The 22,206-nt window shown below is 47.6% G+C and overlaps 2 protein-coding genes across 3 annotated transcripts in view; both read right to left on the bottom strand.

Moving 5' to 3' along the window:
• Window positions 1–7,391, bottom strand: part of adam19a (ADAM metallopeptidase domain 19a) — a 144,707-nt gene extending 137,316 nt beyond the window's left edge. For both annotated transcript variants that reach the window (XM_080519111.1, XM_080519110.1), the window contains exon 1: window positions 7,246–7,391. In XM_080519111.1, the coding sequence (XP_080375237.1) occupies window positions 7,246–7,375 (130 nt within the window). In that variant the 5' untranslated portion in view covers window positions 7,376–7,391. The remainder of the gene's footprint in view (window positions 1–7,245) is intronic.
• An 11,475-nt stretch (window positions 7,392–18,866) lies between these two features.
• The window catches only part of sh3tc1 (SH3 domain and tetratricopeptide repeats 1), a gene marked incomplete at both ends in the record, with an annotated part of 44,483 nt that continues 41,143 nt past the window's right edge, over window positions 18,867–22,206 (bottom strand). Inside the window, 5 exons of the mRNA XM_080519338.1 lie at window positions 18,867–19,127; window positions 19,197–19,393; window positions 19,927–20,077; window positions 20,463–20,585; window positions 20,717–20,867. Of these exons, the coding sequence (XP_080375464.1) occupies window positions 18,867–19,127; window positions 19,197–19,393; window positions 19,927–20,077; window positions 20,463–20,585; window positions 20,717–20,867 (883 nt within the window). The remainder of the gene's footprint in view (window positions 19,128–19,196; window positions 19,394–19,926; window positions 20,078–20,462; window positions 20,586–20,716; window positions 20,868–22,206) is intronic.

The raw sequence follows: 22,206 nt of genomic DNA on the forward strand, positions 1-22,206 counted from the left end.
GCCGCCATGTGAGGTTTTTTAAGTCTAAACATGAAAACGGACAGAGGCTGATCTAAAAACAGTAGATTGTCAGAAATGACATTGAAAACCTCCCTTGGGCAGAATTTGACCCCCGACCTTAATGCATCCGTGGAGGTCACATGACGCAACGCCTTTCACAATAAAACAATGAGTCCAACTTATGTGAAGTGATACTTTAGACACGTAAACTCAAAACATCCAGATGATGACAAATTGTTTGAATCGTGAATAAAAATAGATCCAGACAAGGTGACAAATGTAATAATATCTGATTTCCTTTAATGTGTATATTTCAGAATAGACGGGTGAATTCTTGCAGTTACAAAAGGATCAAAAGAAGGAAAGACGTTGACATTTGTCCAGATCTGCAGTTTGATATGTTCTGTTGGACTTGTTGGGCCTCCAGAGGTCAGAGGTCAGGTTAGGTTGATGTGGCCCCTCAGCCGAAACCAGTTTGACCCCCCTGATCTACATCAATAAAAAGAAGACAAGATCATGAAAGAGTGTAGCTTCTTCACACAAAACTCAGCGAGGAACCAAAGATAAGGAAGCTGTCAGTCACTTCTAACACTGAGCCGTTCTATGAGCCTTACGTCTTTTAACATGGCAAATCAAAGAAGGTAAGGTCAACGTATCTATATCTAATTCATGTCCGGTGATTTAGAAGTGCATGTGTTCATGTGTGTGTGTGTGTGTGTGTGTGTGAGAGCACCTGACACACCTGATCATTGCTGCAGTTTGAGGACAATATGAAGGTACAGTTGTATGGGCAGGTTTGGTCGCCCTCTGAGGCTGCATGAGAATTAACCCCGTCATGTCAGTCCTTTGTTTGTCTCTCTGAGCACAAACCACCCGGTGGAACAGTCACCCAACATAACGTATCATGCGCACTCCGCGGGAAGGAGTTTTCTTCTCACTGAGGCACTTCCAACTTAAAACACCACATCAATGAGAAGCAAACATCAGTCTGGATCTTCACCGTGAATTTCACTGGATTTTCATAGAAGCACAAATCAAACCGGTCTGTGCAAGAATCGTATTGAAACATTTCTGTTCGTTTTAGTTTCAAAGTATATAGAATATGAGTTTGTCAGTGTAGGACCCATAAAGCAGGTTTTGCTCCACTAAAGGGATCAGAGCCGTTAAACCAGCGGCAGCACCAGGCACAGTGACGTCTTCCACCTCACCATGTGCCTGACTGGCCCTGTGGAGCCGCCACCACGCCACGCTCCACAACAACCATGGACTTATACTGTGTTCACGGTGCGAAAAGAGGAATCCCTCCTGATTTGAGTCTCTTCACTGGGCATAGAAAAGTAAAGACTCTCGGTCTCTGAACCCCTGGTGAATAGAATTCATAAGCTTCGCCAGTAAAGGCGTTTATTGACTGATTTCCTGAGGAGGTGAGATATTTACTCCATTGAAGAGAAGCTGGAAGACGTCCGTCAGGCCTGAAGCCGAGCTAGCCAACTGCTAGCCCAGCGCTGACTCTGCTCCCCGCCACGCCTCCTCACTCTCAGCCAATCACAAGCCACTCTCAGCCACACCTCCTCACTCTGAGCCACACCTCCTCACTCTGAGCCACGCCTCCTCACTCTCAGCCAATCACAAGCCACTCTCAGCCACACCTCCTCACTCTCAGCCAATCACAAGCCACTCTCAGCCACACCTCCTCACTCTGAGCCACACCTCCTCACTCTCAGCCAATCACAAGCCACCTCACTCTAACACTGCGCTCAGGTTCAACCTGAACATTGCAAAGTGGTGTTGGTGAAAGTATGTGCTCGTTGTAGTTTATATAGCTCGTTGTAGTTTATATAGCTCGTTGTAGTTTATATAGCTCATTGTAGTTTATATAGCTCGTTGTAGTTTATATGGCTCGTTGTAGTTTATATAGCTCATTGTAGTTTATATAGCTCGTTGTAGTTTATATGGCTCGTTGTAGTTTATATGGCTCGTTGTAGTTTATATAGCTCGTTGTAGTTTATATGGCTCGTTGTAGTTTATATGGCTCGTTGTAGTTTATATGGCTCGTTGTAGTTTATATAGCTCATTGTAATTTATATAGCTCGTTGTAGTTTATATGGCTCGTTGTAGTTTACATGGCTCGTTGTAGTTTATATAGCTCATTGTAGTTTATATCGCTTGTTGTAGTTCATATAGCTCGTTGTAGTTCATATAGCTTATTGTAGTTTATATGGCTCGTTGTAGTTTATATAGCTCGTTGTAGTTTATATGGCTCATTGTAGTTTATATGGCTCGTTGTAGTTTATATAGCTCGTTGTAGTTTATATGGCTTGTTGTAGTTTATATAGCTCGTTGTAGTTTATATAGCTCGTTGTAGTTCATATAGCTCGTTGTAGTCTATATAGCTCGTTGTAGTTTATATAGCTCGTTGTAGTTTATATGGCTTGTTGTAGTTCATATAGCTCGTTGTAGTTTATATAGCTCGTTGTAGTTTATATAGCTCGTTGTAGTTCATATAGCTCGTTGTAGTTCATATAGCTCGTTGTAGTCTATATAGCTCGTTGTAGTTTATAGGGCTCGTTGTAGTTTATATAGCTTGTTGTAGTTTATATAGCTCGTTGTAGTTTATATAGCTCGTTGTAGTTTATATGGCTCGTTGTAGTTTATATAGCTCGTTGTAGTTTATATAGCTCGTTGTACTTCATATAGCTCGTTGTAGTTCATATAGCTCGTTGTAGTTTATATGGCTTGTTGTAGTTTATATAGCTTGTTGTAGTTTATATAGCTCGTTGTAGTTTATATGGCTCGTTGTAGTTTATATGGCTCGTTGTAGTTCATATAGCTCGTTGTAGTTTATACAGCTCGTTGTAGTTTATATAGCTCGTTGTAGTTCATATAGCTCGTTGTAGTCTATATAGCTCGTTGTAGTTCATATAGCTCGTTGTAGTTTATATAGCTTGTTGTAGTTTATATAGCTCGTTGTAGTTTATATAGCTTGTTGTAGTTTATATAGCTCGTTGTAGTTCATATAGCTCGTTGTAGTTTATATAGCTCGTTGTAGTTTATATAGCTCGTTGTAGTTCATATAGCTCGTTGTAGTTCATATAGCTCGTTGTAGTTTATATAGCTCGTTGTAGTTTATATAGCTCGTTGTAGTTCATATAGCTCGTTGTAGTTCATATAGCTCGTTGTAGTTTATATAGCTCGTTGTAGTTCATATAGCTCGTTGTAGTTTATATAGCTCGTTGTAGTTCATATAGCTCGTTGTAGTTTATATAGCTCGTTGTAGTTGATATAGCTCGTTGTAGTTCATATAGCTCGTTGTAGTTCATATAGCATGTTTCACCGGCTTGAGGCTTTACCACGTCAGTCCCATCAGGGCTGGACTGAAGGCTGGTGTGGCTCCGGGGCCACTGAAGCTTTGCTCAGGCCACTAAATCCTCCACTCAGCTCGTCTGAACGAGCTCCTGCTTTTCTGACAAACATGTCCTGGTTTCACCAACGGATCGAGCCACGGCGGCCATTTCTCTCCCCGGGGGTGTGATCACATGATTCTCACGTGAACCAGGCGATGGCGAGGGAAAACGCTGGACGCCATTTTCTTCCCGATTGATGTTCCTCATCGTTTTCAGTGACGCTGCGTCTTACCTGGAAAACATTGTGATTGGACGGCGTCGGGTAATTCCTCGGGAATCCGTCCAATTATGTAGCCGGGGAAACTCCTCGCCATCCGCCATTTTGAGTTTTTCATTTCCGTCAACATTCAGATCGTCACCAGAACGTATTAAAAACTCTAACACATCAAAACAACGTATTTTTGATTATTTTTACTTTCTAATCGCGAAGTTTCAAAACTTTTTATGTTGCAGAGAAAAGTTGACTGAGCAGAAAGAGGAAGAGGAAGAGGAGGAGGAGGAGGATGAGAAGGAGGGGTTGATTTGCTAATATAATAAAAATACATGTTTACCATGTTATTAAATAAATGCATCTGGATAAAAAGTGCCCAACCCAATAAATAAGGTGTGGCAGTAGGTAGTAGTATGGCAGCAGGGTGTGACAGCTCCAGTCTTAGTACTATCACATTTATTTCAGTTGTTTATTATACATCTTATTACTATATTCTACATATTACATGTTTGTTTGAGGCCGGTTGTCCTGAAATCAACACGGTGGGAGTTAATTCAACGGTGGGCTTTTTGCTGTGAAGAACAAAGTTAAAATATCTATTATGTTCCTTCAGATTGAAGAGTATAAAGAGAGACGCCTTCCCTGAGTTCCATTGGTTATTAAAGAAACTACAAGTGTTTGTGTGTAAAAAGTTATGTTGGTGGAATTCATACATTACCCAAGCTTATACATTTACATTCAACTTCAGGACAATCAAGAGTTGTTGCCGATGCTTGATGTGAAGCCCTGTACATTCAGCCATCCACACACTGGGAAGCAGCTGCCAGGCCAGATGTTCAGTCCAGCTGTTGGGAGCGATTTGGGGTTGTTGCACAAGGACAGGTGGAGAATCGAGCCAAGTGAGAGACGACTGCTCAACCAACCAGACAGTTTGTTCATCACTCAGTAAACTTTAAGACGAACATGATTCCACCCCTCACCCCACTGCCTGTGAGGACGTTTGGGTCATTCTTCATTCTTTCCAGGTGAAATGTCCAGTGTTCCGTCTCTGATCTGTTGTTCCCCAAACCGTCCGGCTCATGGAGGACATGAAGGGAATGAGTCAGGTTGTTTTAGTCCATTAGGAGGAGCTCATGGTTCCTCCAGCCAATCTGGTTCTCCTGAACCTTCCTTATGGAGACGAGAGGCTTTGAGCTCTGTGCTGCTGGCCAATCAATCTGCCTGCCAAAATAAAGCTCTGGCCGGTTTCTCAGTACCTCTGCCCTTATTGGGTCTGAGCACCAAAGAGCCCGATAGCGCCACCTGGTGGTTTCAGCTCTTCAACCTGCTTTGACCCTTTGATGTCGCCGTTGGCCAGACGAACTTTAAACGTGGTGACAGACGTTGACTGGACGAGATTCAATGGTGGCGTGTCTGACGGGACGGACAATTTCAATGTTTTGCCATGAAAGCTGAAGTGTTCAGAACTCAGCTCCATAGTGAACAGTACCAGCGCCACCTCTTGGGTACAGGGAGTTTGAGGTATAATAGTGGACAGTACCAGCACCACCTCTTGGGTACAGGGAGTTTGAGGTATAATAGTGGACAGTACCAGCACCACCTCTTGGGTACAGGGAGTTTGAGGTATAATAGTGGACAGTACCAGCACCACCTCTTGGGTACAGGGAGTTTGAGGTATAATAGTGAACAGTACCAGCGCCACCTCTTGGGTACAGGGAGTTTGAGGCATAATAGTGGACAGTACCAGCGCCACCTCTTGGGTACAGGGAGTTTGAGGTATAATAGTGGACAGTACCAGCACCACCTCTTGGGTACAGGGAGTTTGAGGTATAATAGTGGACAGTACCAGCGCCACCTCTTGGGCACAGGGAGTTTGAGGTATAATAGTGGACAGTACCAGCGCCACCTCTTGGGTACAGGGAGTTTGAGGCATAATAGTGGACAGTACCAGCGCTGGGCTTGACGTGTGGACGGACCAGACTGGGTGGAAATGACGATGTCGTAGCTCCGCCTCTTCACCCAATCACCTCGCGACCTTGTCCTCCAGGTCCCTGAACAACAATGGTGGAGCTGCTCCAGTCAAGCCCCCAGACAAGGGGGGGCCACAAGAGAAGGAGAGAGGGCACAGAGCCTCAGGCCCCAACCCAGCCGCCTGGCCCCCACCAGGCCCCCCACCAGGCCCCCACCAGGGCCCCACCAGGGCCCCACCAGGCCCCCCACCAGACCCCCACCAGGCCCTACCAGGCCCCCCACCAGGGCCCCACCAGGCCCCACCAGACCCCCACCAGGGCCCCACCAGGCCCCCCACCAGGCCCCCACCAGACCCCCACCAGGGCCCCACCAGGCCCCCCACCAGGCCCCCACCAGGCCACGACAAGACCTCATCCTCCACCAATCCAACAATGAACAGGGAGGGAGAACCACTACCCAGCCCCCCCGGGAGGGCCACACCTGAGCGAGCGCCCCCCTCCACCCTGTGGGGTGTTGGATGCATGTGGAGGTGTGGGGGGGGGGGCGTTCTACCGCTGCCCAGCGGCAGAACCCTGAAAGCCAGCTGATCCCCTCAAGACCCTGTCTGACTCAGTGTAGTTAAAATTGTGGGCGGTGCAAAGTCGGGGGAGGGGCAGACCACAGTTAAGTGGCCTGGACCCCCCACCCTAGGCCCCGTCCACTGGCCCCTATTGTTGAATGAGGAAAGGGAAGGTAAGGTAGGGGGGGTTGAGAGGGAGAAGGTCATCCGTTGCTCGGACCTTGGCCCAGCTGGACCACCCACCCCAGAATGAGCCCAGCTGGAGGCCAGAGGCTGGGGACCACCGGAACCCCCCCCACACACACAACCTGGGACCAGCTGCCATATTTCCGGCCCTGGGGGGTTGTGGTGTGTTTCTGTGGCGTCACAGCGCCGCCGCTAGGACGAACACATGTACTGCATCACTCTGAGTCGCTGTCATGGCGACGCTGTGGACTGGAAACTTTCTAAGAACTACACGGGGGGAAAAAACTGATTTTGGCTTGTGGGGACTTGATCTTCAGGCTGAGGTATGTGGGGGGGGGGGGGGGGGGGGGGGAGGGGGGGGGGCAGCAGTCCTGGAGGCAGGTCGACTAGTATCACTGAACTATAACTGTACAACATGTCTGCTGTACTTCAGAACTCAAGATTTGTCAATAATCCAACTTGCACTGAAAAAGATGTCAGAAGTGAGGAATGAAGCAGAGGGCTGCCCCCCCCCCCCCCGCCCCCCCCACTGCTCCTCCTCTAACGGGCTGGAGGGGGCAGATGTTGGCTAAAGGACAGATGTTGGGTGACAATAGAACAGTTATGTAGAGTTATTCTGAGGTGAAGGGTTTCCCTCCCGATAATAACAACATGATAAGATGATAATAACATGATAATAACATGATAATAACATGATAATAGACCAGCCACACCAGAGCTTCTCGAGCCTTTCAGCTTCTTCTCACCAACATTCACGAAAAGTTCTTCGCCCTGAGAAAACATCTGGATCAGCCCAAACAGCTGGCCCCGTCCCGGACACACTTCCCAGCCTGGTTCCACTCCCTCGCTTCGACATGCAACTGGTGCGTAAGTTTCGTGAGCCGTGCCGTGCCGTGCCGTGCCGTGTGTCTGACCTGGGTCTGCAGGCAGTCCGCCGGCTGGGTCCCCGGGGCGGACCAGCCCGAGCAGCAGGACCAGGACCAGGACCAGGACCAGGGCCGGTCCGCAGGTGTGAGCTGCTTTCTGCCGGTGTTTGCTGTACATCCCCGAGCCTCGCTGCTCCTTCCCGCTCCGCTCCTCCACAATGAGCCGGAGCCTCCGCGGCTCCACTCCCACACACCGACCAGCACCGCGTCACAGCGCGGGGCAGCACTTCCGCTGCCCGCCACAATAAAACACAGCCCGGAGCAGCACTTCCGCTGCCCGCCACAGTAAAACACAGAACTAAACACTAGGTCAGTGTTTTTCGACCACTGTGCCGCACACACTGGGGTTTCCTCCAGACAGTCAGCTGTGGGAAATGATCACATGTCAGTGTGTCGCAGAGTAATGATGTATAAATACTCTTCACCACTAGATGGCAGCACACATCTGTCTACACCAGGGGTCAGCAACCTTTAATGCTCAAAGAGCCATTTGGTCTCGTTTCCCACTGAACACTCAAAGAGCCACACACATTTTATTTTGACAGTCCCACAGGAAGACCATGCCAGGAGGACACGACACACTAAACCTTCTTCACTGCTGGTTGACAACTTACAACTAATAAACTAAACTACATGAACTAAGAACAAAAACACAATTATGACCAACACTACAAACCTAACATAACCCCAATAATTACATTTAAAACACGTCAAACAGAAACTCCCATAATGCATTGCAGCTCTCAGCTCCTTTGTTGCTCCACATTATTAAAATAGAAGATAAATGCCTCCTTACGTCCCTCTCTGGGTGGCCTTGCCTCCTTACGTCCCTCTCTGGGTGGCCTTGCCTCCTTACGTCCCCCTCTGGGTGGCCTTGCCTCCTTACGTCCCTCTCTGGGTGGCCTTGCCTCCTTACGTCCCCCTCTGGGTGACCTTGCCTCCTTACGTCCCTCTCTGGGTGGCCTTGCCTCCTTACGTCCCCCTCTGGGTGGCCTTGCCTCCTTACGTCCCTCTCTGGGTGGCCTTGCCTCCTTACGTCCCCCTCTGGCTGGCCTTGCCTCCTTACGTCCCTCTCTGGGTGGCCTTGCCTCCTTACGTCCCTCTCTGGGTGGCCTTGCCTCCTTACGTCCCTCTCTGGGTGGCCTTGCCTCCTTACGTCCCCCTCTGGGTGGCCTTGCCTCCTTACGTCCCTCTCTGGGTGGCCTTGCCTCCTTACGTCCCTCTCTGGGTGGCCTTGCCTCCTTACGTCCCTCTCTGGGTGGCCTTGCCTCCTTACGTCCCCCTCTGGCTGGCCTTGCCTCCTTACGTCCCTCTCTGGGTGGCCTTGCCTCCTTACGTCCCTCTCTGGGTGGCCTTGCCTCCTTACGTCCCTCTCTGGGTGGCCTTGCCTCCTTACGTCCCCCTCTGGCTGGCCTTGCCTCCTTACGTCCCTCTCTGGGTGGCCTTGCCTCCTTACGTCCCTCTCTGGGTGGCCTTGCCTCCTTACGTCCCTCTCTGGGTGGCCTTGCCTCCTTACGTCGAAGTTTTAGAAAAGGAAGAATGTGAACCAGGATCTCAGCTCTTCATCCATCAGGTCCAGGTTTCACACTGAGGGAGGCACTATTAAAAAAAGTCCTTGCTTTCTGGATTTACTGGATTCCCGTTGATCAAACTTTGATGAGAAAGACTTTATATTGTTAATAGAGGCTGCAGAGTTTAACATTTTAACATTTTAACATGTTCAGGTGGAGGTGTGACTCCAGAGTTTTACAAAGAAAAAAGTGTGTCTTGGTTCCAAAAGGTAGAAAAACACTGGTCTAGATGAGACTTTGCCTCTCAGCGCCTGTTGACCCCATAGATATAAAACACTAGATGCCTCGCGCTGCCGCCTGTGACGTGCCTCCTGCGCCGCCATCTTGGATGAGTCTCCCGCTCTGCTAAACAGAAAGCTACAGAAACATTCGTCGCTCGCTTGCTGGTCCACGGAGCAACAAGTAATACTTCATTTTAAAGCTGAGGAGAAGCTCGATCCCATGGAAACCTAATGGAGGAAGTAGTGGAAAAGTCCTAAAACTCAGAAGACTGGTAAAGCTGTCAAAATACAACTAATTTAATATAAATTTTGATTCATTCACCTGGTGAGTGTCAAAGGACTCAAAGCACCCATGAACTGCCTCCACAAAATGACATCTGAATTGGACTTCAAGGAATCATTTGCCATTCACGTCTTTTTTTCCCAACCAACCGATCTGAAGTGCAGATTTTTACCAAGAACTTTTCTCACATTGCTTCGGTGCAGTTCTGAACTGTGACGTTTAGCAACACGGTACTTCAACATGGTACTTACAAGATGACATGCATGGACAATCAGCAGTTAAAGTGATGGTTGTTAATCCCATGCTGAGTGTCTGACGAGCTCTCCCAAGTCCAAAATATCTTCCGTTTCTTCTGCCAAACACTTTCAGTTGCTTGGCTGCTGATTGGTCGTCCGTCATTTGCCTCCTGTAACGTCCAGCTGTGGTTTTCACTGACAGTCTGCATGTTGCTGCACAGGGAGGCAGTGCCTCACCTGCCATCATGAAAAAGAAAACATTTACATAAAACAAATAATATTTTTTCAATACAAGTGTTTTATATCTATAAATAAAATGAAATTAATAAAACACAACCCAGAGCAGCACTTCCGCTCTTTTTCACAATAAAACACAACCCTGTGGAACAGCCTGGAGAACCAGAGGCGTGTGTCGTCAGGAGACACACACAGCTGTGTGTCTTCAGGAGACACACACAGCTGTGTGTCGTCAGGAGACACACACAGCTGTGTGTCTTCAGGAGACACACACAGCTGTGTGTCGTCAGGAGACACACACAGCTGTGTGTCTTCAGGAGACACACACAGCTGTGTGTCTTCAGGAGACACACACAGCTGTGTGTCGTCAGGAGACACACACAGCTGTGTGTCTTCAGGAGACACATACAGCTGTGTGTCTTCAGGAGACACATACAGCTGTGTGTCGTCAGGAGACACATACAGCTGTGTGTCATCAGCATAGCTATGGAAGCTGACGCCATGTCTCCTGATGACGCCCCCTAGTGGCAGCATATATAGATTAAAAAGGGCCTAAGATCGACCTCTGAGGAACCCCAGAGCTGATTTGATGGGTATGAGGAACGTGTATCCAAACTTACAAAGAAGCGTCGATCAGTGAGATCAGAACTGAACCATTTAAAAACATGACCAGAGACCAGATTCCTCAGTCTATCTAGTAAAATGATCAACGTGTCAAAAGCAGCACTAAGATCCAATCAAATCTAGACTGTGAGCTGTTGGAGCCTTGATTGTACCTGATGTCATTTAAAATCTTTAAAAGTACGTATTTTCTAAAATGTTGCTTATAAATGTTAGGTTGGATCAGGACGATAGTTATTAAGAACCTTGGGGTCTAAACTGCTCTTCTTCACCACCACCGTTTTAAAGGCGGTGAGGAAAACACCGTCTGAAGAGAGCAGTTGACCAGGTTTAAAAGTTGTTCCTCAAGGAACCATACAATGACGTAAAGTGAGGCAGGAAGTGGATCTGAAGCAGGTTGTTGGTTGAACTTGGGAGAAAAGTCCACCAAGTGTTCTTACATCAACCAGAACAAAACAATTCAGTGGTTCCTGGTGAAGAACCAGGTGAGTTCAAAGGTCCAGTTTGTAAAGGAAAGACTGATCTGATGTCATTTATTTAGTTAGTAAAGGTAAAGGTGGGGGAATAATCCTCACACAAGGAGGGAGGGTAGAGAGTTTTTATTAAAATTGGTGTTTGTTAAATAGTGGAAGGTGGAGACGAGGAGTTTGAGGATATTTTTGTTGTCTCTGATGAGTTTTGAGAAACATGAAAGTCTTGACTGTTGGACTATTGGAGGCTTTGAGGAGGTCCTGGAACATTTCATAGTGAACAGTTTTGATTTCCTCCACCTCCGCTCAGCGACACTGCAGTTTCTCTTGTGTTGATCACTTTCCCTGTGTTTCCATGGTGCTGGTGGTTTGGATTTATTGATGTTTCTTGTGGTAATCGGAGGTCGAGAGTTGACTTTAGTTTACTGTTAAAATTGTCAACTGTTAAATATGTTATTACAGCGCTCTTACTCTCTGTCTAAAAGAGGTTCTTATTTTGAAGACGCATACAGGAAGTAGTAATGGTGTTCCTCATGCGCTCATGGTCACGGCTGCTGTTCTCCCGTGCTACCAAGTTGTCCAACTAATAAATATACCAAGCAAACAGGCTGAAGATACCAACGTGAGAGCATGGTTTATTTTACTGTGAGTCATCTCCTCCACCTCGACCTGAACGTCAACAATAAGATCACATGGAGGACAAAACCTCCGCTGGGATCTTCTGCATGTAGAGTTTCCTCATCGTTCTGACCGGCGCCCCCTGCTGGGTCAAACTGCTGACGTGAAGAAACACCAAAAGTGGTCGGACACAGTCAGGTCAACACCAGAGGACACAGTCAGGTCAACACCAGAGGACACACCAGGTCAACATCAGAGGACACAGTCAGGTCAACACCAGAGGACACACCAGGTCAACATCAGAGGACACAGACAGGTCAACACCAGAGGACACAGTCAGGTCAACACCAGAGGACACAGTCAGGTCAACACCAGAGGACACAGTCAGGTCAACACCAGAGGACACACCAGGTCAACACCAGAGGACACACCAGGTCAACACCAGAGGACACAGTCAGGTCAACACCAGAGGACACAGTCAGGTCAACACCAGAGGACACAGTCAGGTCAACACCAGAGGACACACCAGGTCAACACCAGAGGACACAACCAGGTCAACATCAGAGGACACAGTCTGGTCAACACCAGAGGACCCACCAGGTCAACACCAGAGGACACAGTCAGGTCAACACCAGAGGACACAGTCAGGTCAACACCAGAGGACACACCAGGTCAACACCAGAGGACACAGTCAGGTCAACACCAGAGGACACACCAGGTCAACACCAGAGGACACAGTCAGGTCAACACCAGAGGACGCACCAGGTCAACACCAGAGGACACAACCAGGTCAACACCAGAGGACACAGTCAGGTCAACACCAGAGGACACACCAGGTCAACACCAGAGGACACAACCAGGTCAACACCAGAGGACACAGACAGGTCAACACCAGGTCAACACCAGAGGACACAACCAGGTCAACACCAGAGGACACACCAGGTCAACACCAGAGGACACAGTCAGGTCAACACCAGAGGACACAGTCAGGTCAACACCAGAGGACACAGTCAGGTCAACACCAGAGGACACAACCAGGTCAACACCAGAGGACACACCAGGTCAACACCAGAGGACACAGTCAGGTCAACACCAGAGGACACAGTCAGGTCAACACCAGAGGACACAGTCAGGTCAACACCAGAGGACACAACCAGGTCAACATCAGAGGACACAGTCAGGTCAACATCAGAGGACACAGTCTGGTCAACACCAGAGGACCCACCAGGTCAACACCAGAGGACACAGTCAGGTCAACACCAGAGGACACACCAGGTCAACACCAGAGGACACAGTCAGGTCAACACCAGAGGACACACCAGGTCAACACCAGAGGACACAGTCAGGTCAACATCAGAGGACACAGTCTGGTCAACACCAGAGGACCCACCAGGTCAACACCAGAGGACACAGTCAGGTCAACACCAGAGGACACACCAGGTCAACACCAGAGGACACAGTCAGGTCAACACCAGAGGACACACCAGGTCAACACCAGAGGACACAACCAGGTCAACACCAGAGGACACAGTCAGGTCAACACCAGAGGACGCACCAGGTCAACACCAGAGGACACAACCAGGTCAACACCAGAGGACACAGTCAGGTCAACACCAGAGGACACACCAGGTCAACACCAGAGGACACAACCAGGTCAACACCAGAGGACACAGACAGGTCAACACCAGGTCAACACCAGAGGACACAACCAGGTCAACACCAGAGGACACACCAGGTCAACACCAGAGGACACACCAGGTCAACACCAGAGGACACAACCAGGTCAACACCAGAGGACACACCAGGTCAACACCAGAGGACACAACCAGGTCAACACCAGAGGACACAACCAGGTCAACACCAGAGGACACAACCAGGTCAACATCAGAGGACACAGACAGGTCAACACCAGAGGACACAGACAGGTCAACACCAGGTCAACACCAGAGGACACAGCCAGGTCAACACCAGAGGACACACCAGGTCAACACCAGAGGACACAACCAGGTCAACACCAGAGGACACAACCAGGTCAACACCAGAGGACACAACCAGGTCAACATCAGAGGACACAGACAGGTCAACACCAGAGGACACAGACAGGTCAACACCAGAGGACACAGACAGGTCAACACCAGGTCAACACCAGAGGACACAGCCAGGTCAACACCAGAGGACACACCAGGTCAACACCAGAGGACACAGCCAGGTCAACACCAGAGGACACACCAGGTCAACACCAGAGGACACACCAGGTCAACACCAGAGGACACACCAGGTCAACACCAGAGGACACACCAGGTCAACACCAGAGGACACAGCCAGGTCAACATCAGAGGACACAGTCAGGTCAACACCAGAGGACACAGCCAGGTCAACACCAGAGGACACAGCCAGGTCAACATCAGAGGACACAGACAGGTCAACATCAGAGGACACAGACAGGTCAACACCAGAGGACAGACCGATGGTCAGGCCATAAGAAATGAGCAGGTCCAGGGTGTGTCCTCTGTTGTGTGTCCTCTGTTGTGTGTCCTCTGTTGTGTGTCCTCTGTGTGATGTGTTGTTTAAAATCCAGACATTGAAGAGATTTAAAGATTCTCTGGATCAAAACAGATCATAGTGACTTTGGGAATCCCTGTCAGAGCGTTGCTGATATTGAGGGTGTGACTTACGGTATTGTAAATAAAGACCCCAGACTCTACAGCAGGGACGTCAAAGTCAAATACACCGAGGGCCAAAAAAACAAATTTGCTACAAGCCGAGGGCCGGACTGGTTCAATGTTTATTAAAACATATTGAAATGATTGCACATAGCCAATTGAACCAAGACCTAACACAGTGTATATTATTTAATGATTAAATGAATAAAGCAATATTTTCTTATGGATATGTCAGAAATTTCAAGTGAAAATATTTTTCAACAGGCAAACAGACAAAAACGAACTTCCTTCAAAGAAAAAGCTCATGTCCTGTACATTAAATGAATAAAGCAATATTTTGTTCTGGCTCTGTCAGTACCTTCAAGGGAAACATTTTCAACAGGCAAACAGCAAAAAAGTAAATGTCCTTTAAAAACAAAATATGTTTCTTAATATTAAGATAATGCCTAAATAAAAGTGCATGCATTATAAACTGAAAATGCATTATTGTGCTATGATCCTACTGATCACTGCTTTCAAATAGTAAAATGAGAAAATAATTATTTTTTTTTCAAATCAGTTGTATTCTTCCTACATACAAAAATCTATGGCACACAGACAAAACAATACTTCCTTCAAAGAAAAATCCCGTCTTGTAGAAACAAATGTTAAAATGTAACTGAATTAAAAAGTGAAAATACGTGACTGCTCTGTGATGCTCACTGGTCTGAGGCTGGTACTTGGTGGTGTCTCATCTTTTGTACAAGTTCCTCAATGTCCGGGGTTTGGCTGAGCTGAGGAAATCCTCAGGATTGAGTGGAGGTGATGATCAGTCAGACGTGTGATGTTGTGTTGAGCTTCATCAGAGAGAACAGTAGTTCACACAGGCATGTGCTGACAAACAGAGAGCGTCCGAGCAGCTTGGATGAGCAACTGTGGCATTGTGTCGGGATGAAACGTGCAAACTCCTCAGCACCCACTCTCTCATATTTTACCTTCAGTGTGTCATTGCACTGGAGCTCAAACGACTCAATTTGCAGATGTGGTGGTGTGCTTTCTACATCCACTGCACAAGGATTGCTGAGCAGTTCAAACCTGCTTTTTTTGGGCTTCAAAGTCAGCAAGTCGGCGTCGGAAGTCGGCGGCAAGTATGTTGAGTTTCTCAGCAAACTGTGCACTCTGGAACATAGCAGTTCTCTTTCAGTTGGAAAAGAGGCTTAAGTTTTCTTTCCGCATCTGCGTCTCCCACACCCACATGGAAAGAACCTATATAAACATATATGTTTTAATATAGGTTTTGATATAGGTTTGGCATATATGTGACATATAAAAAATTGGCCGTTTTCCTATATGTTATGTACATATATGTACATATATGTGTGCATACATATATATATATATATATATATATATATATATATATATATATATATATATATATATAAAATATGTACCTATCTGTGCATATAGGTCCATATATGTGCATAAAATATAGGAAAATGGCCAATTTTATATATGTCACATATATTCAAAACCTATATCAAAACCTATATTAAAACATATACGTTTATATAGGTTCTGTCCATGTGGGACTTTCCATATATGCAGCATATATATTGTCATATATGTGCATATATGCAGCATATATCTGCATATATGCAGCACATATGTGCATATATCTGCATATATGCAGCACATATGTGCATATATGTGCATATATGCAGCATATATGTGCATATATGCAGCATTTATGTGCATATATGCAGCATATATATTGTCATATATGTGGATATATGCAGCATATACGTGCATATATGCAGCATATATTGTCATATATGTGCATATATGCAGCCCATATATTGTCATATATGTGCATATATGCAGAATTTATGTGCATATATGCAGCATATATATTGTCATATATGTGCATATATGCAGCATATATATTGTCATATATGTGGATATATGCAGCATATATGTGCATATATGCAGCATATATTGTTATATGTGCATATATGCAGCCCATATATTGTCATATATGTGCATATATGCAGCATTTATGTGCATATATGCAGTATATATATTGTCATACATGTGCATATATGCAGCATATATGTGCATACATGCTGCATATATGCAGCATTTATGTGCATATATGCAGCATATATGTGCATATATGCAGCATATATATGGTCATATATGTGCATATGCAGCTGCAGATCATCACATTCAGATGCTCGTGATGTCGCAGAGAAACGCCATTTCACACAGGAAAGTTTCAGCTCGGAGCTCTGTTGTGTCTTTCCCCTTGCTTTCCATGAACAGACAGATCTCCTCACGCAGCTCCAAACCTCTTTGCAGCACCTTTCCCTGGCTGAGCCGTCGCACCTCTGTGTGATACGGCAAGTCACCATACTCTGCATCCAACTCGCCCAGAAAGGCCTTGAGCTGGCGGTGATTCAAACCTTTGGCTCTGATGAAGGGAACTGCTCACGTTATGGTGCTCATGACATGTTCCGTTTTCAAGGCTTTGCCACACGACTCCTGGTGTACGATGCAGTGATGAGCTGTCAACTCGTCTGTGACGTTCTCCTCCAGCATCCTCTCACGCATCCTTGCCACCAATCCACTCCTGTGCCCACACATCGCGGCTGCTCCGCCTGTGGTTCATCCCACGTACACATCTGGATACCTCTTCATACAGATCTTGTCCTGTAGTTGTGCCATGCATAGGACGTCATGCCAAAAGCTCTTCTGTCATGCTCAGGCTGGAGTCTACTCCACGGACCAAAATTGACGGCTGGGCAATGTCAGATGTGTCCGTGCTGATGAAATCTTTCCCCTTTCTCACAAGCTGTTCTTTTATGTTGGTGGGAAGCTGGTCTACACGTTCAGCAACGGTGTTTCTGCTCAGGCGCACGTTTGAGAAGAGTTGTCTTTTGTCTGGCCACACTGCGTCACAAACTTCAAGCATACAGTTTTTGATCAACTCTTCTGTAAAGGGCCCGGCTAGTTTTGCGACCTCTTTTGCCACAATAAAGCGAGCCTTGACAGAAGCCTCGCTTTGTGATTTGGCATATGTGAACATAGCCTTCCTGGACTTAAGGTCTTGCATTAATTCTTCCACCTTCTGTAGCCTTTGTTCCGTGTCCATATTCTTGTCTTGGTCTGTGTGTTTCTGAGATGTTTGATAGTGCCTCCTAAGATTCTATTCTTTCATTACAGCCAAACTTTCTCCACACAGAAGACACACTGGTTTCCCTCTGTACTCTGCCTCCCACCCTGTTCTCAGCGTCCACCTTACGTTTGGACATTTTTGAGGAGGGGTCAGCTGAAAGTTGATCTCTGCTCTGACTGCTGATGAATAATGAAGCTGCTTGTGCGCGCTGCAGCGACTTCGCGGGCTCCCGTTGCATTGTGGGGAATGTAGTGTTGGTGCGTGCAAAACACTAGCGGGCGGCTGTGGCCTGCGGGCCGGTTCTAGTAGTTAAATATCATCCAGGGGGCCAGAGATAATTAATTCGCGGGCCTTGACTTTGACATATGTGCTTTATAGAATACATCCACCTTTGAGTGAGACAAGTACATGAGACAAGTACAAACAAGTAACACGTTCACTTGGAATGCAGTCCCTGACGACACTGTGCCAGGACTTTATAGTTGAGGCAGTTGCATCAATCCAAAGAGACAGGATGTTTTTCCAAGCAGCAGAGGTCTGGACGTCTGTCAGACCAACTGAGGGTCCAGCTGGATTGGGACATTCAAATAGAGGACAGACAGGATGACCTCAACATGACACCACATGCAGTGAACATGACCCCGTCTCAGAGTTACGTTTCCAGCACAGTGGTGAAACATCAGGTTCAGTGCAGGTTCTTGTCACTCTAAGTCCCCAGTGGAGGATTCGCTGTCCCAGGCTCGCTTTGTGGGCCGTGATGTCAGGAGTGAGGTTAAGTTGAGAGCTCTGTAGAAAAGTGTGATCTGCTTCCTCATGTATGGAGAGAGAAAGAGCTTCTCCAACATGTGAAGTGGGGTTATTAGTTTTTAATGTGCTGTTTTTAATGATACATTCCAGAATCTGAGGAATCTGAAATAAACCGTCTTGCAGCACAGGTTGAATTGTGGTCAGTCTGATGTATTTCTTTCATGAACCTCTGGCGTTCACTGGGTCATCTTCTGCAGACGTCAGCTGTGTACCCCCGATCACATGACATCTCATACACAGAAAACAATGTGAGTGGCACTGAGATTGAAGTATTTGTTGTCTCTGTGGTCACTGATGCATTTTACACTGTAGGAACAAAATATGTGGACAAATCTTATTCAGCTGAATTCAATAAGAGTCAAAGTTCCAATGACTTTCATTAACCATTCAAATGTCCCTTTCTCTATTAATTGTGCTTTTGATCTGCGTCGAAGTCATTAGTATAGGTAAAACCAACAAATCTAACCAAACACTACAAAACAATTCCAATATTGAACACAGGAAGTAATAATGAAATAATGATGCAAACCTTAAAGGCTTATGGCTTCAAAAAGAGTCGACTCCTTATCGATGTCTAATCTCAAACTAGCTGCCGGTCTGTTAGTTGAATGAAACCACATTTAATTTGACAGTGCAATCTACAACCAATGTTACTTCCTGTTATCTGTGTTGTAGATGTCAAAGTTGACTAATCAAACGGAGTTGTCTGTCCCAGAGACGAGCTGTTAAGAGTCTCTGTGCTGTCCTGTGTTTGGCTGTGGGACGCCGCCCTGCAGGTCTGAAGACATGTTGACTCTCCTCACATTGAGCTCTGCAGCGAACCCTCGCGCTCGCTGGTAAAAGAAGAGGGAGAGCTCCCGATCCACCAGGAAGTTATGGTAGATGGTGGCGAGACGCGTGCACAGCTGGAGTTGGGACTTCTTGTTGCCCAGATCCACGGCTGCAGCCAGAGCAAGGTGGTAGTACCCAGCGGCGTCGAACGGGTCCTGTGGACACAGAAGGGACATTTAGCATCGGCTGCCATGGTTACCGCTGGAGGGACTTCACACCTCTACCTTCAGGTTGTAGAACATGATGTCTCCCAGCGTCTGGTAGACACTGACGTAGTACAGGGTTTCCTCGTCGTACTGTAGAGGCGTTGGACAGAGACTGAGGGTCTTCAGGTAGTAGTGCTCCGCCAGTTCATGCATCTCCAAACGGTGGAACAGGGAGGCTAACCGGTGGGACGCCACGCGCTCGTTTAGGCGCTGACCTGCATGTAGAGTCAAACAGAAAAGTAGAGCGCTGTTCTGTTGTCGTGAGGCGACTGCAGTGTTGGTTCATCACTGGTAACACTACGACTGTCTCCAAAGTACTCTACACTGTTCCTCACCTTCACTCATTCACACACCTGCTATGTGTTCTGGCTCATGGGCAGGAGGAGCTGGCGATTGGACAGTGCTTCACCAACAGAAGGCCAAAGACCAAGTGCTCTCCTTCAATTGATGTCTCGGGGTCTGATGCACTTATGTAATTCTCTTTTTGCTTTCTTAACGTGGACCAATTGTTCACAGGGGTCTTAACTTTGACTTACTTTATCGAGGGCTGGGTTTTTTGATTCCTGCCAGATTCTTAGAATTTGTGTTTAGTGCTGTTTGGTCTATGAGACTGTCCTCTGCTTTGGATTGGCCAACCAGCAGCGGTTCCACACTGACTCGGCGCTAGAGCCTGTGTTGGGATACGTTTTGGGAATGTCCTCTGACTGCTACCATGATCACACGCTGCCGCGCTGCGCTAGCTGCGTACCGAGCGTGACACTGAGGTCCAGGGCCGTCTGGGCAAACTCCACTGCTTCCTGGTGCAGCTTGAGGCGCAGCATGACTTCAGTCAGCTTGTTGCACAGCCGGAGTCTGGTCTGAACGCTGCCACTCTTCACGGCGATGGGCAGAGCTCGGTCCTGCAGGGCGACGAGACAGAGGTTCAGCATTAACAGGCTGCAACACTGGCTTTTCTCAACTTTGGTTTTTAATCAACAACATTATGACCAGTGACAGATGGTGATTTATCGGTCGTCATGTCTTTAACGTGGTTTGTGTTGGGCCGGTCCACTGTCGAGAGATTACCAACAGAAAGCTGAACAAAAGTAAGGGTCTGAGCACATTTGAGGACGTTCTCATTGTGATGTCCAAAACTGCAGCTCCTGTGGAGGATTCAGCCTACACTGGTCAGGATCTTTTCAAAAAGAAAGGAACGAGAGGAACTGACAAGCTCACGAGGCTTAATGGCTCAGATCAGTGCTTCAGTCCATACCCTGACTGAGCCTTACCCTGACTGAGCCTTACCCTGTAGTAGGTGATGGCCTTCTCTCGCTCATCGCTGCTGTTGAAGAAAACGTCTCCTGCAGCTTCCAGGAAGGTCAGAACAAAGCCGGTGTCTCCGGTGCTCAGAGCCACGTCCTGAGCTGCCTGGAAAGTTTATGTCAACATGTTCAAATGACACTTTCTAACCGCTGAAACGGCCATTGTCAACATACAACATTTACATTTGACCAAATGAATGCATTCTTTATATTCATGTCAGTGTGTCTCGTTCAGACCTGAATGTAGATGTCCACCAGCTCCGTCTGGCCCAGCAGGTGGTAGATCCTCCCCGCCTGCAGCCAGCCGTACGCCTCCTTGTCCCGGAGCCCCAGGTCAATGAAGATACCCAGACTGCTCTTGGTGTAGTCCAGCGCCTCCCGGTGCGCCCTGCAAACAGCCACACTGTCACTCACACACACCTGAGCAGCAAGCCGCTGAAACCAAAGGCTTCACCGTGGAAATAGAAAGGATCGCCATCAGTGAAGGCTGAGTCTGGGTGAAGGCTGAGTCTGGTGAAGGCTGAGTCTGGTGGAGGCTGAGTCTGGGTGAATGCTGAGTCTGGGTGAAGGCTGAGTCTGCGTGAATGCTGAGTCTGGTGAAGGCTGAGTCTGGGTGAAGGCTGAGTCTGGGTGAAGGCTGAGTCTGGTGAAAGCTGAGTCTGGTGAAGGCTGAGTCTGGGTGAAGGCTGAGTCTGGTGAATGCTGAGTCTGGGTGAAGGCTGAGTCTGGTGAAGGCTGAGTCTGGGTGAAGGCTGAGTCTGGTGAAGGCTGAGTCTGGGTGAAGGCTGAGTCTGGGTGAATGCTGAGCCTGGTGAATGCTGAGTCTGGGTGAAGGCTAAGTCTGGTGAAGGCTGAGTCTGGGTGAAGGCTGAGTCTGGTGAATGCTGAGTCTGGGTGAAGGCTAAGTCTGGGTGAAGGCTGAGTCTGGTGAAGGCTGAGTCTGGGTGAAGGCTAAGTCTGGTGAAGGCTGAGTCTGAGTGAATGCTGAGTCTGGTGAATGCTGAGTCTGGTGAATGCTGAGTCTGGGTGAATGCTGAGCCTGGTGAATGCTGAGTCTGGGTGAAGGCTGAGTCTGGGTGAATGCTGAGTCTGGTGAAGGCTGAGTCTGGGTGAAGGCTGAGTCTGGGTGAATGCTGAGTCTGGGTGAAGGCTGAGTCTGGGTGAATGCTGAGTCTGGTGAAGGCTGAGCCTCACTGCCACTGCTCCCCGACTCACATGTGTCTCCAACATACTTCTGTCAGAAACCACAATCAGGGAATCAGTTCAACAGTGAGCTTTATTTTGAAGTCTTCCAGGTGAAGGTGACCCAACAATGAGCTGAGGGTCCAAAACCCAACAGTGGACAGGAGGAACAGGGAGGCTCCGGTCACACTGCAGGTCTTGAGCCACAATTCAAATGTCTTCGCTGCTCTCTGATTTTGATGCTGGATCATTGAAATGAGAAGTGAAACAGCTTGATCAGACTGTGAACATAATCTAACCTGCTGGCAGAAGACGCTGCTGGCACAAGTGAATATGGACGTTCAGAACCAGGGGTGCCAGATGCGACTCACTGTTTCCAGCCTAAAACGATGAAAAGCCCAAACACCTCAACGAAAACCAGCCCAGATTTCAGCCTGTGTAGGAATCATGTTAAAACCGTGAAACTATTGTAGCGTAGAAAAGAACACGTCATGGAGAACAATATCTGAATTGGAGCCACGTATGATGGAGGCCCGGGTCTGGTG

This window comes from Blennius ocellaris (genome assembly GCF_963422515.1).
Source record: "Blennius ocellaris genome assembly, chromosome: 23".
In the NCBI taxonomy this organism is placed as follows: domain Eukaryota; kingdom Metazoa; phylum Chordata; class Actinopteri; order Blenniiformes; family Blenniidae; genus Blennius; species Blennius ocellaris.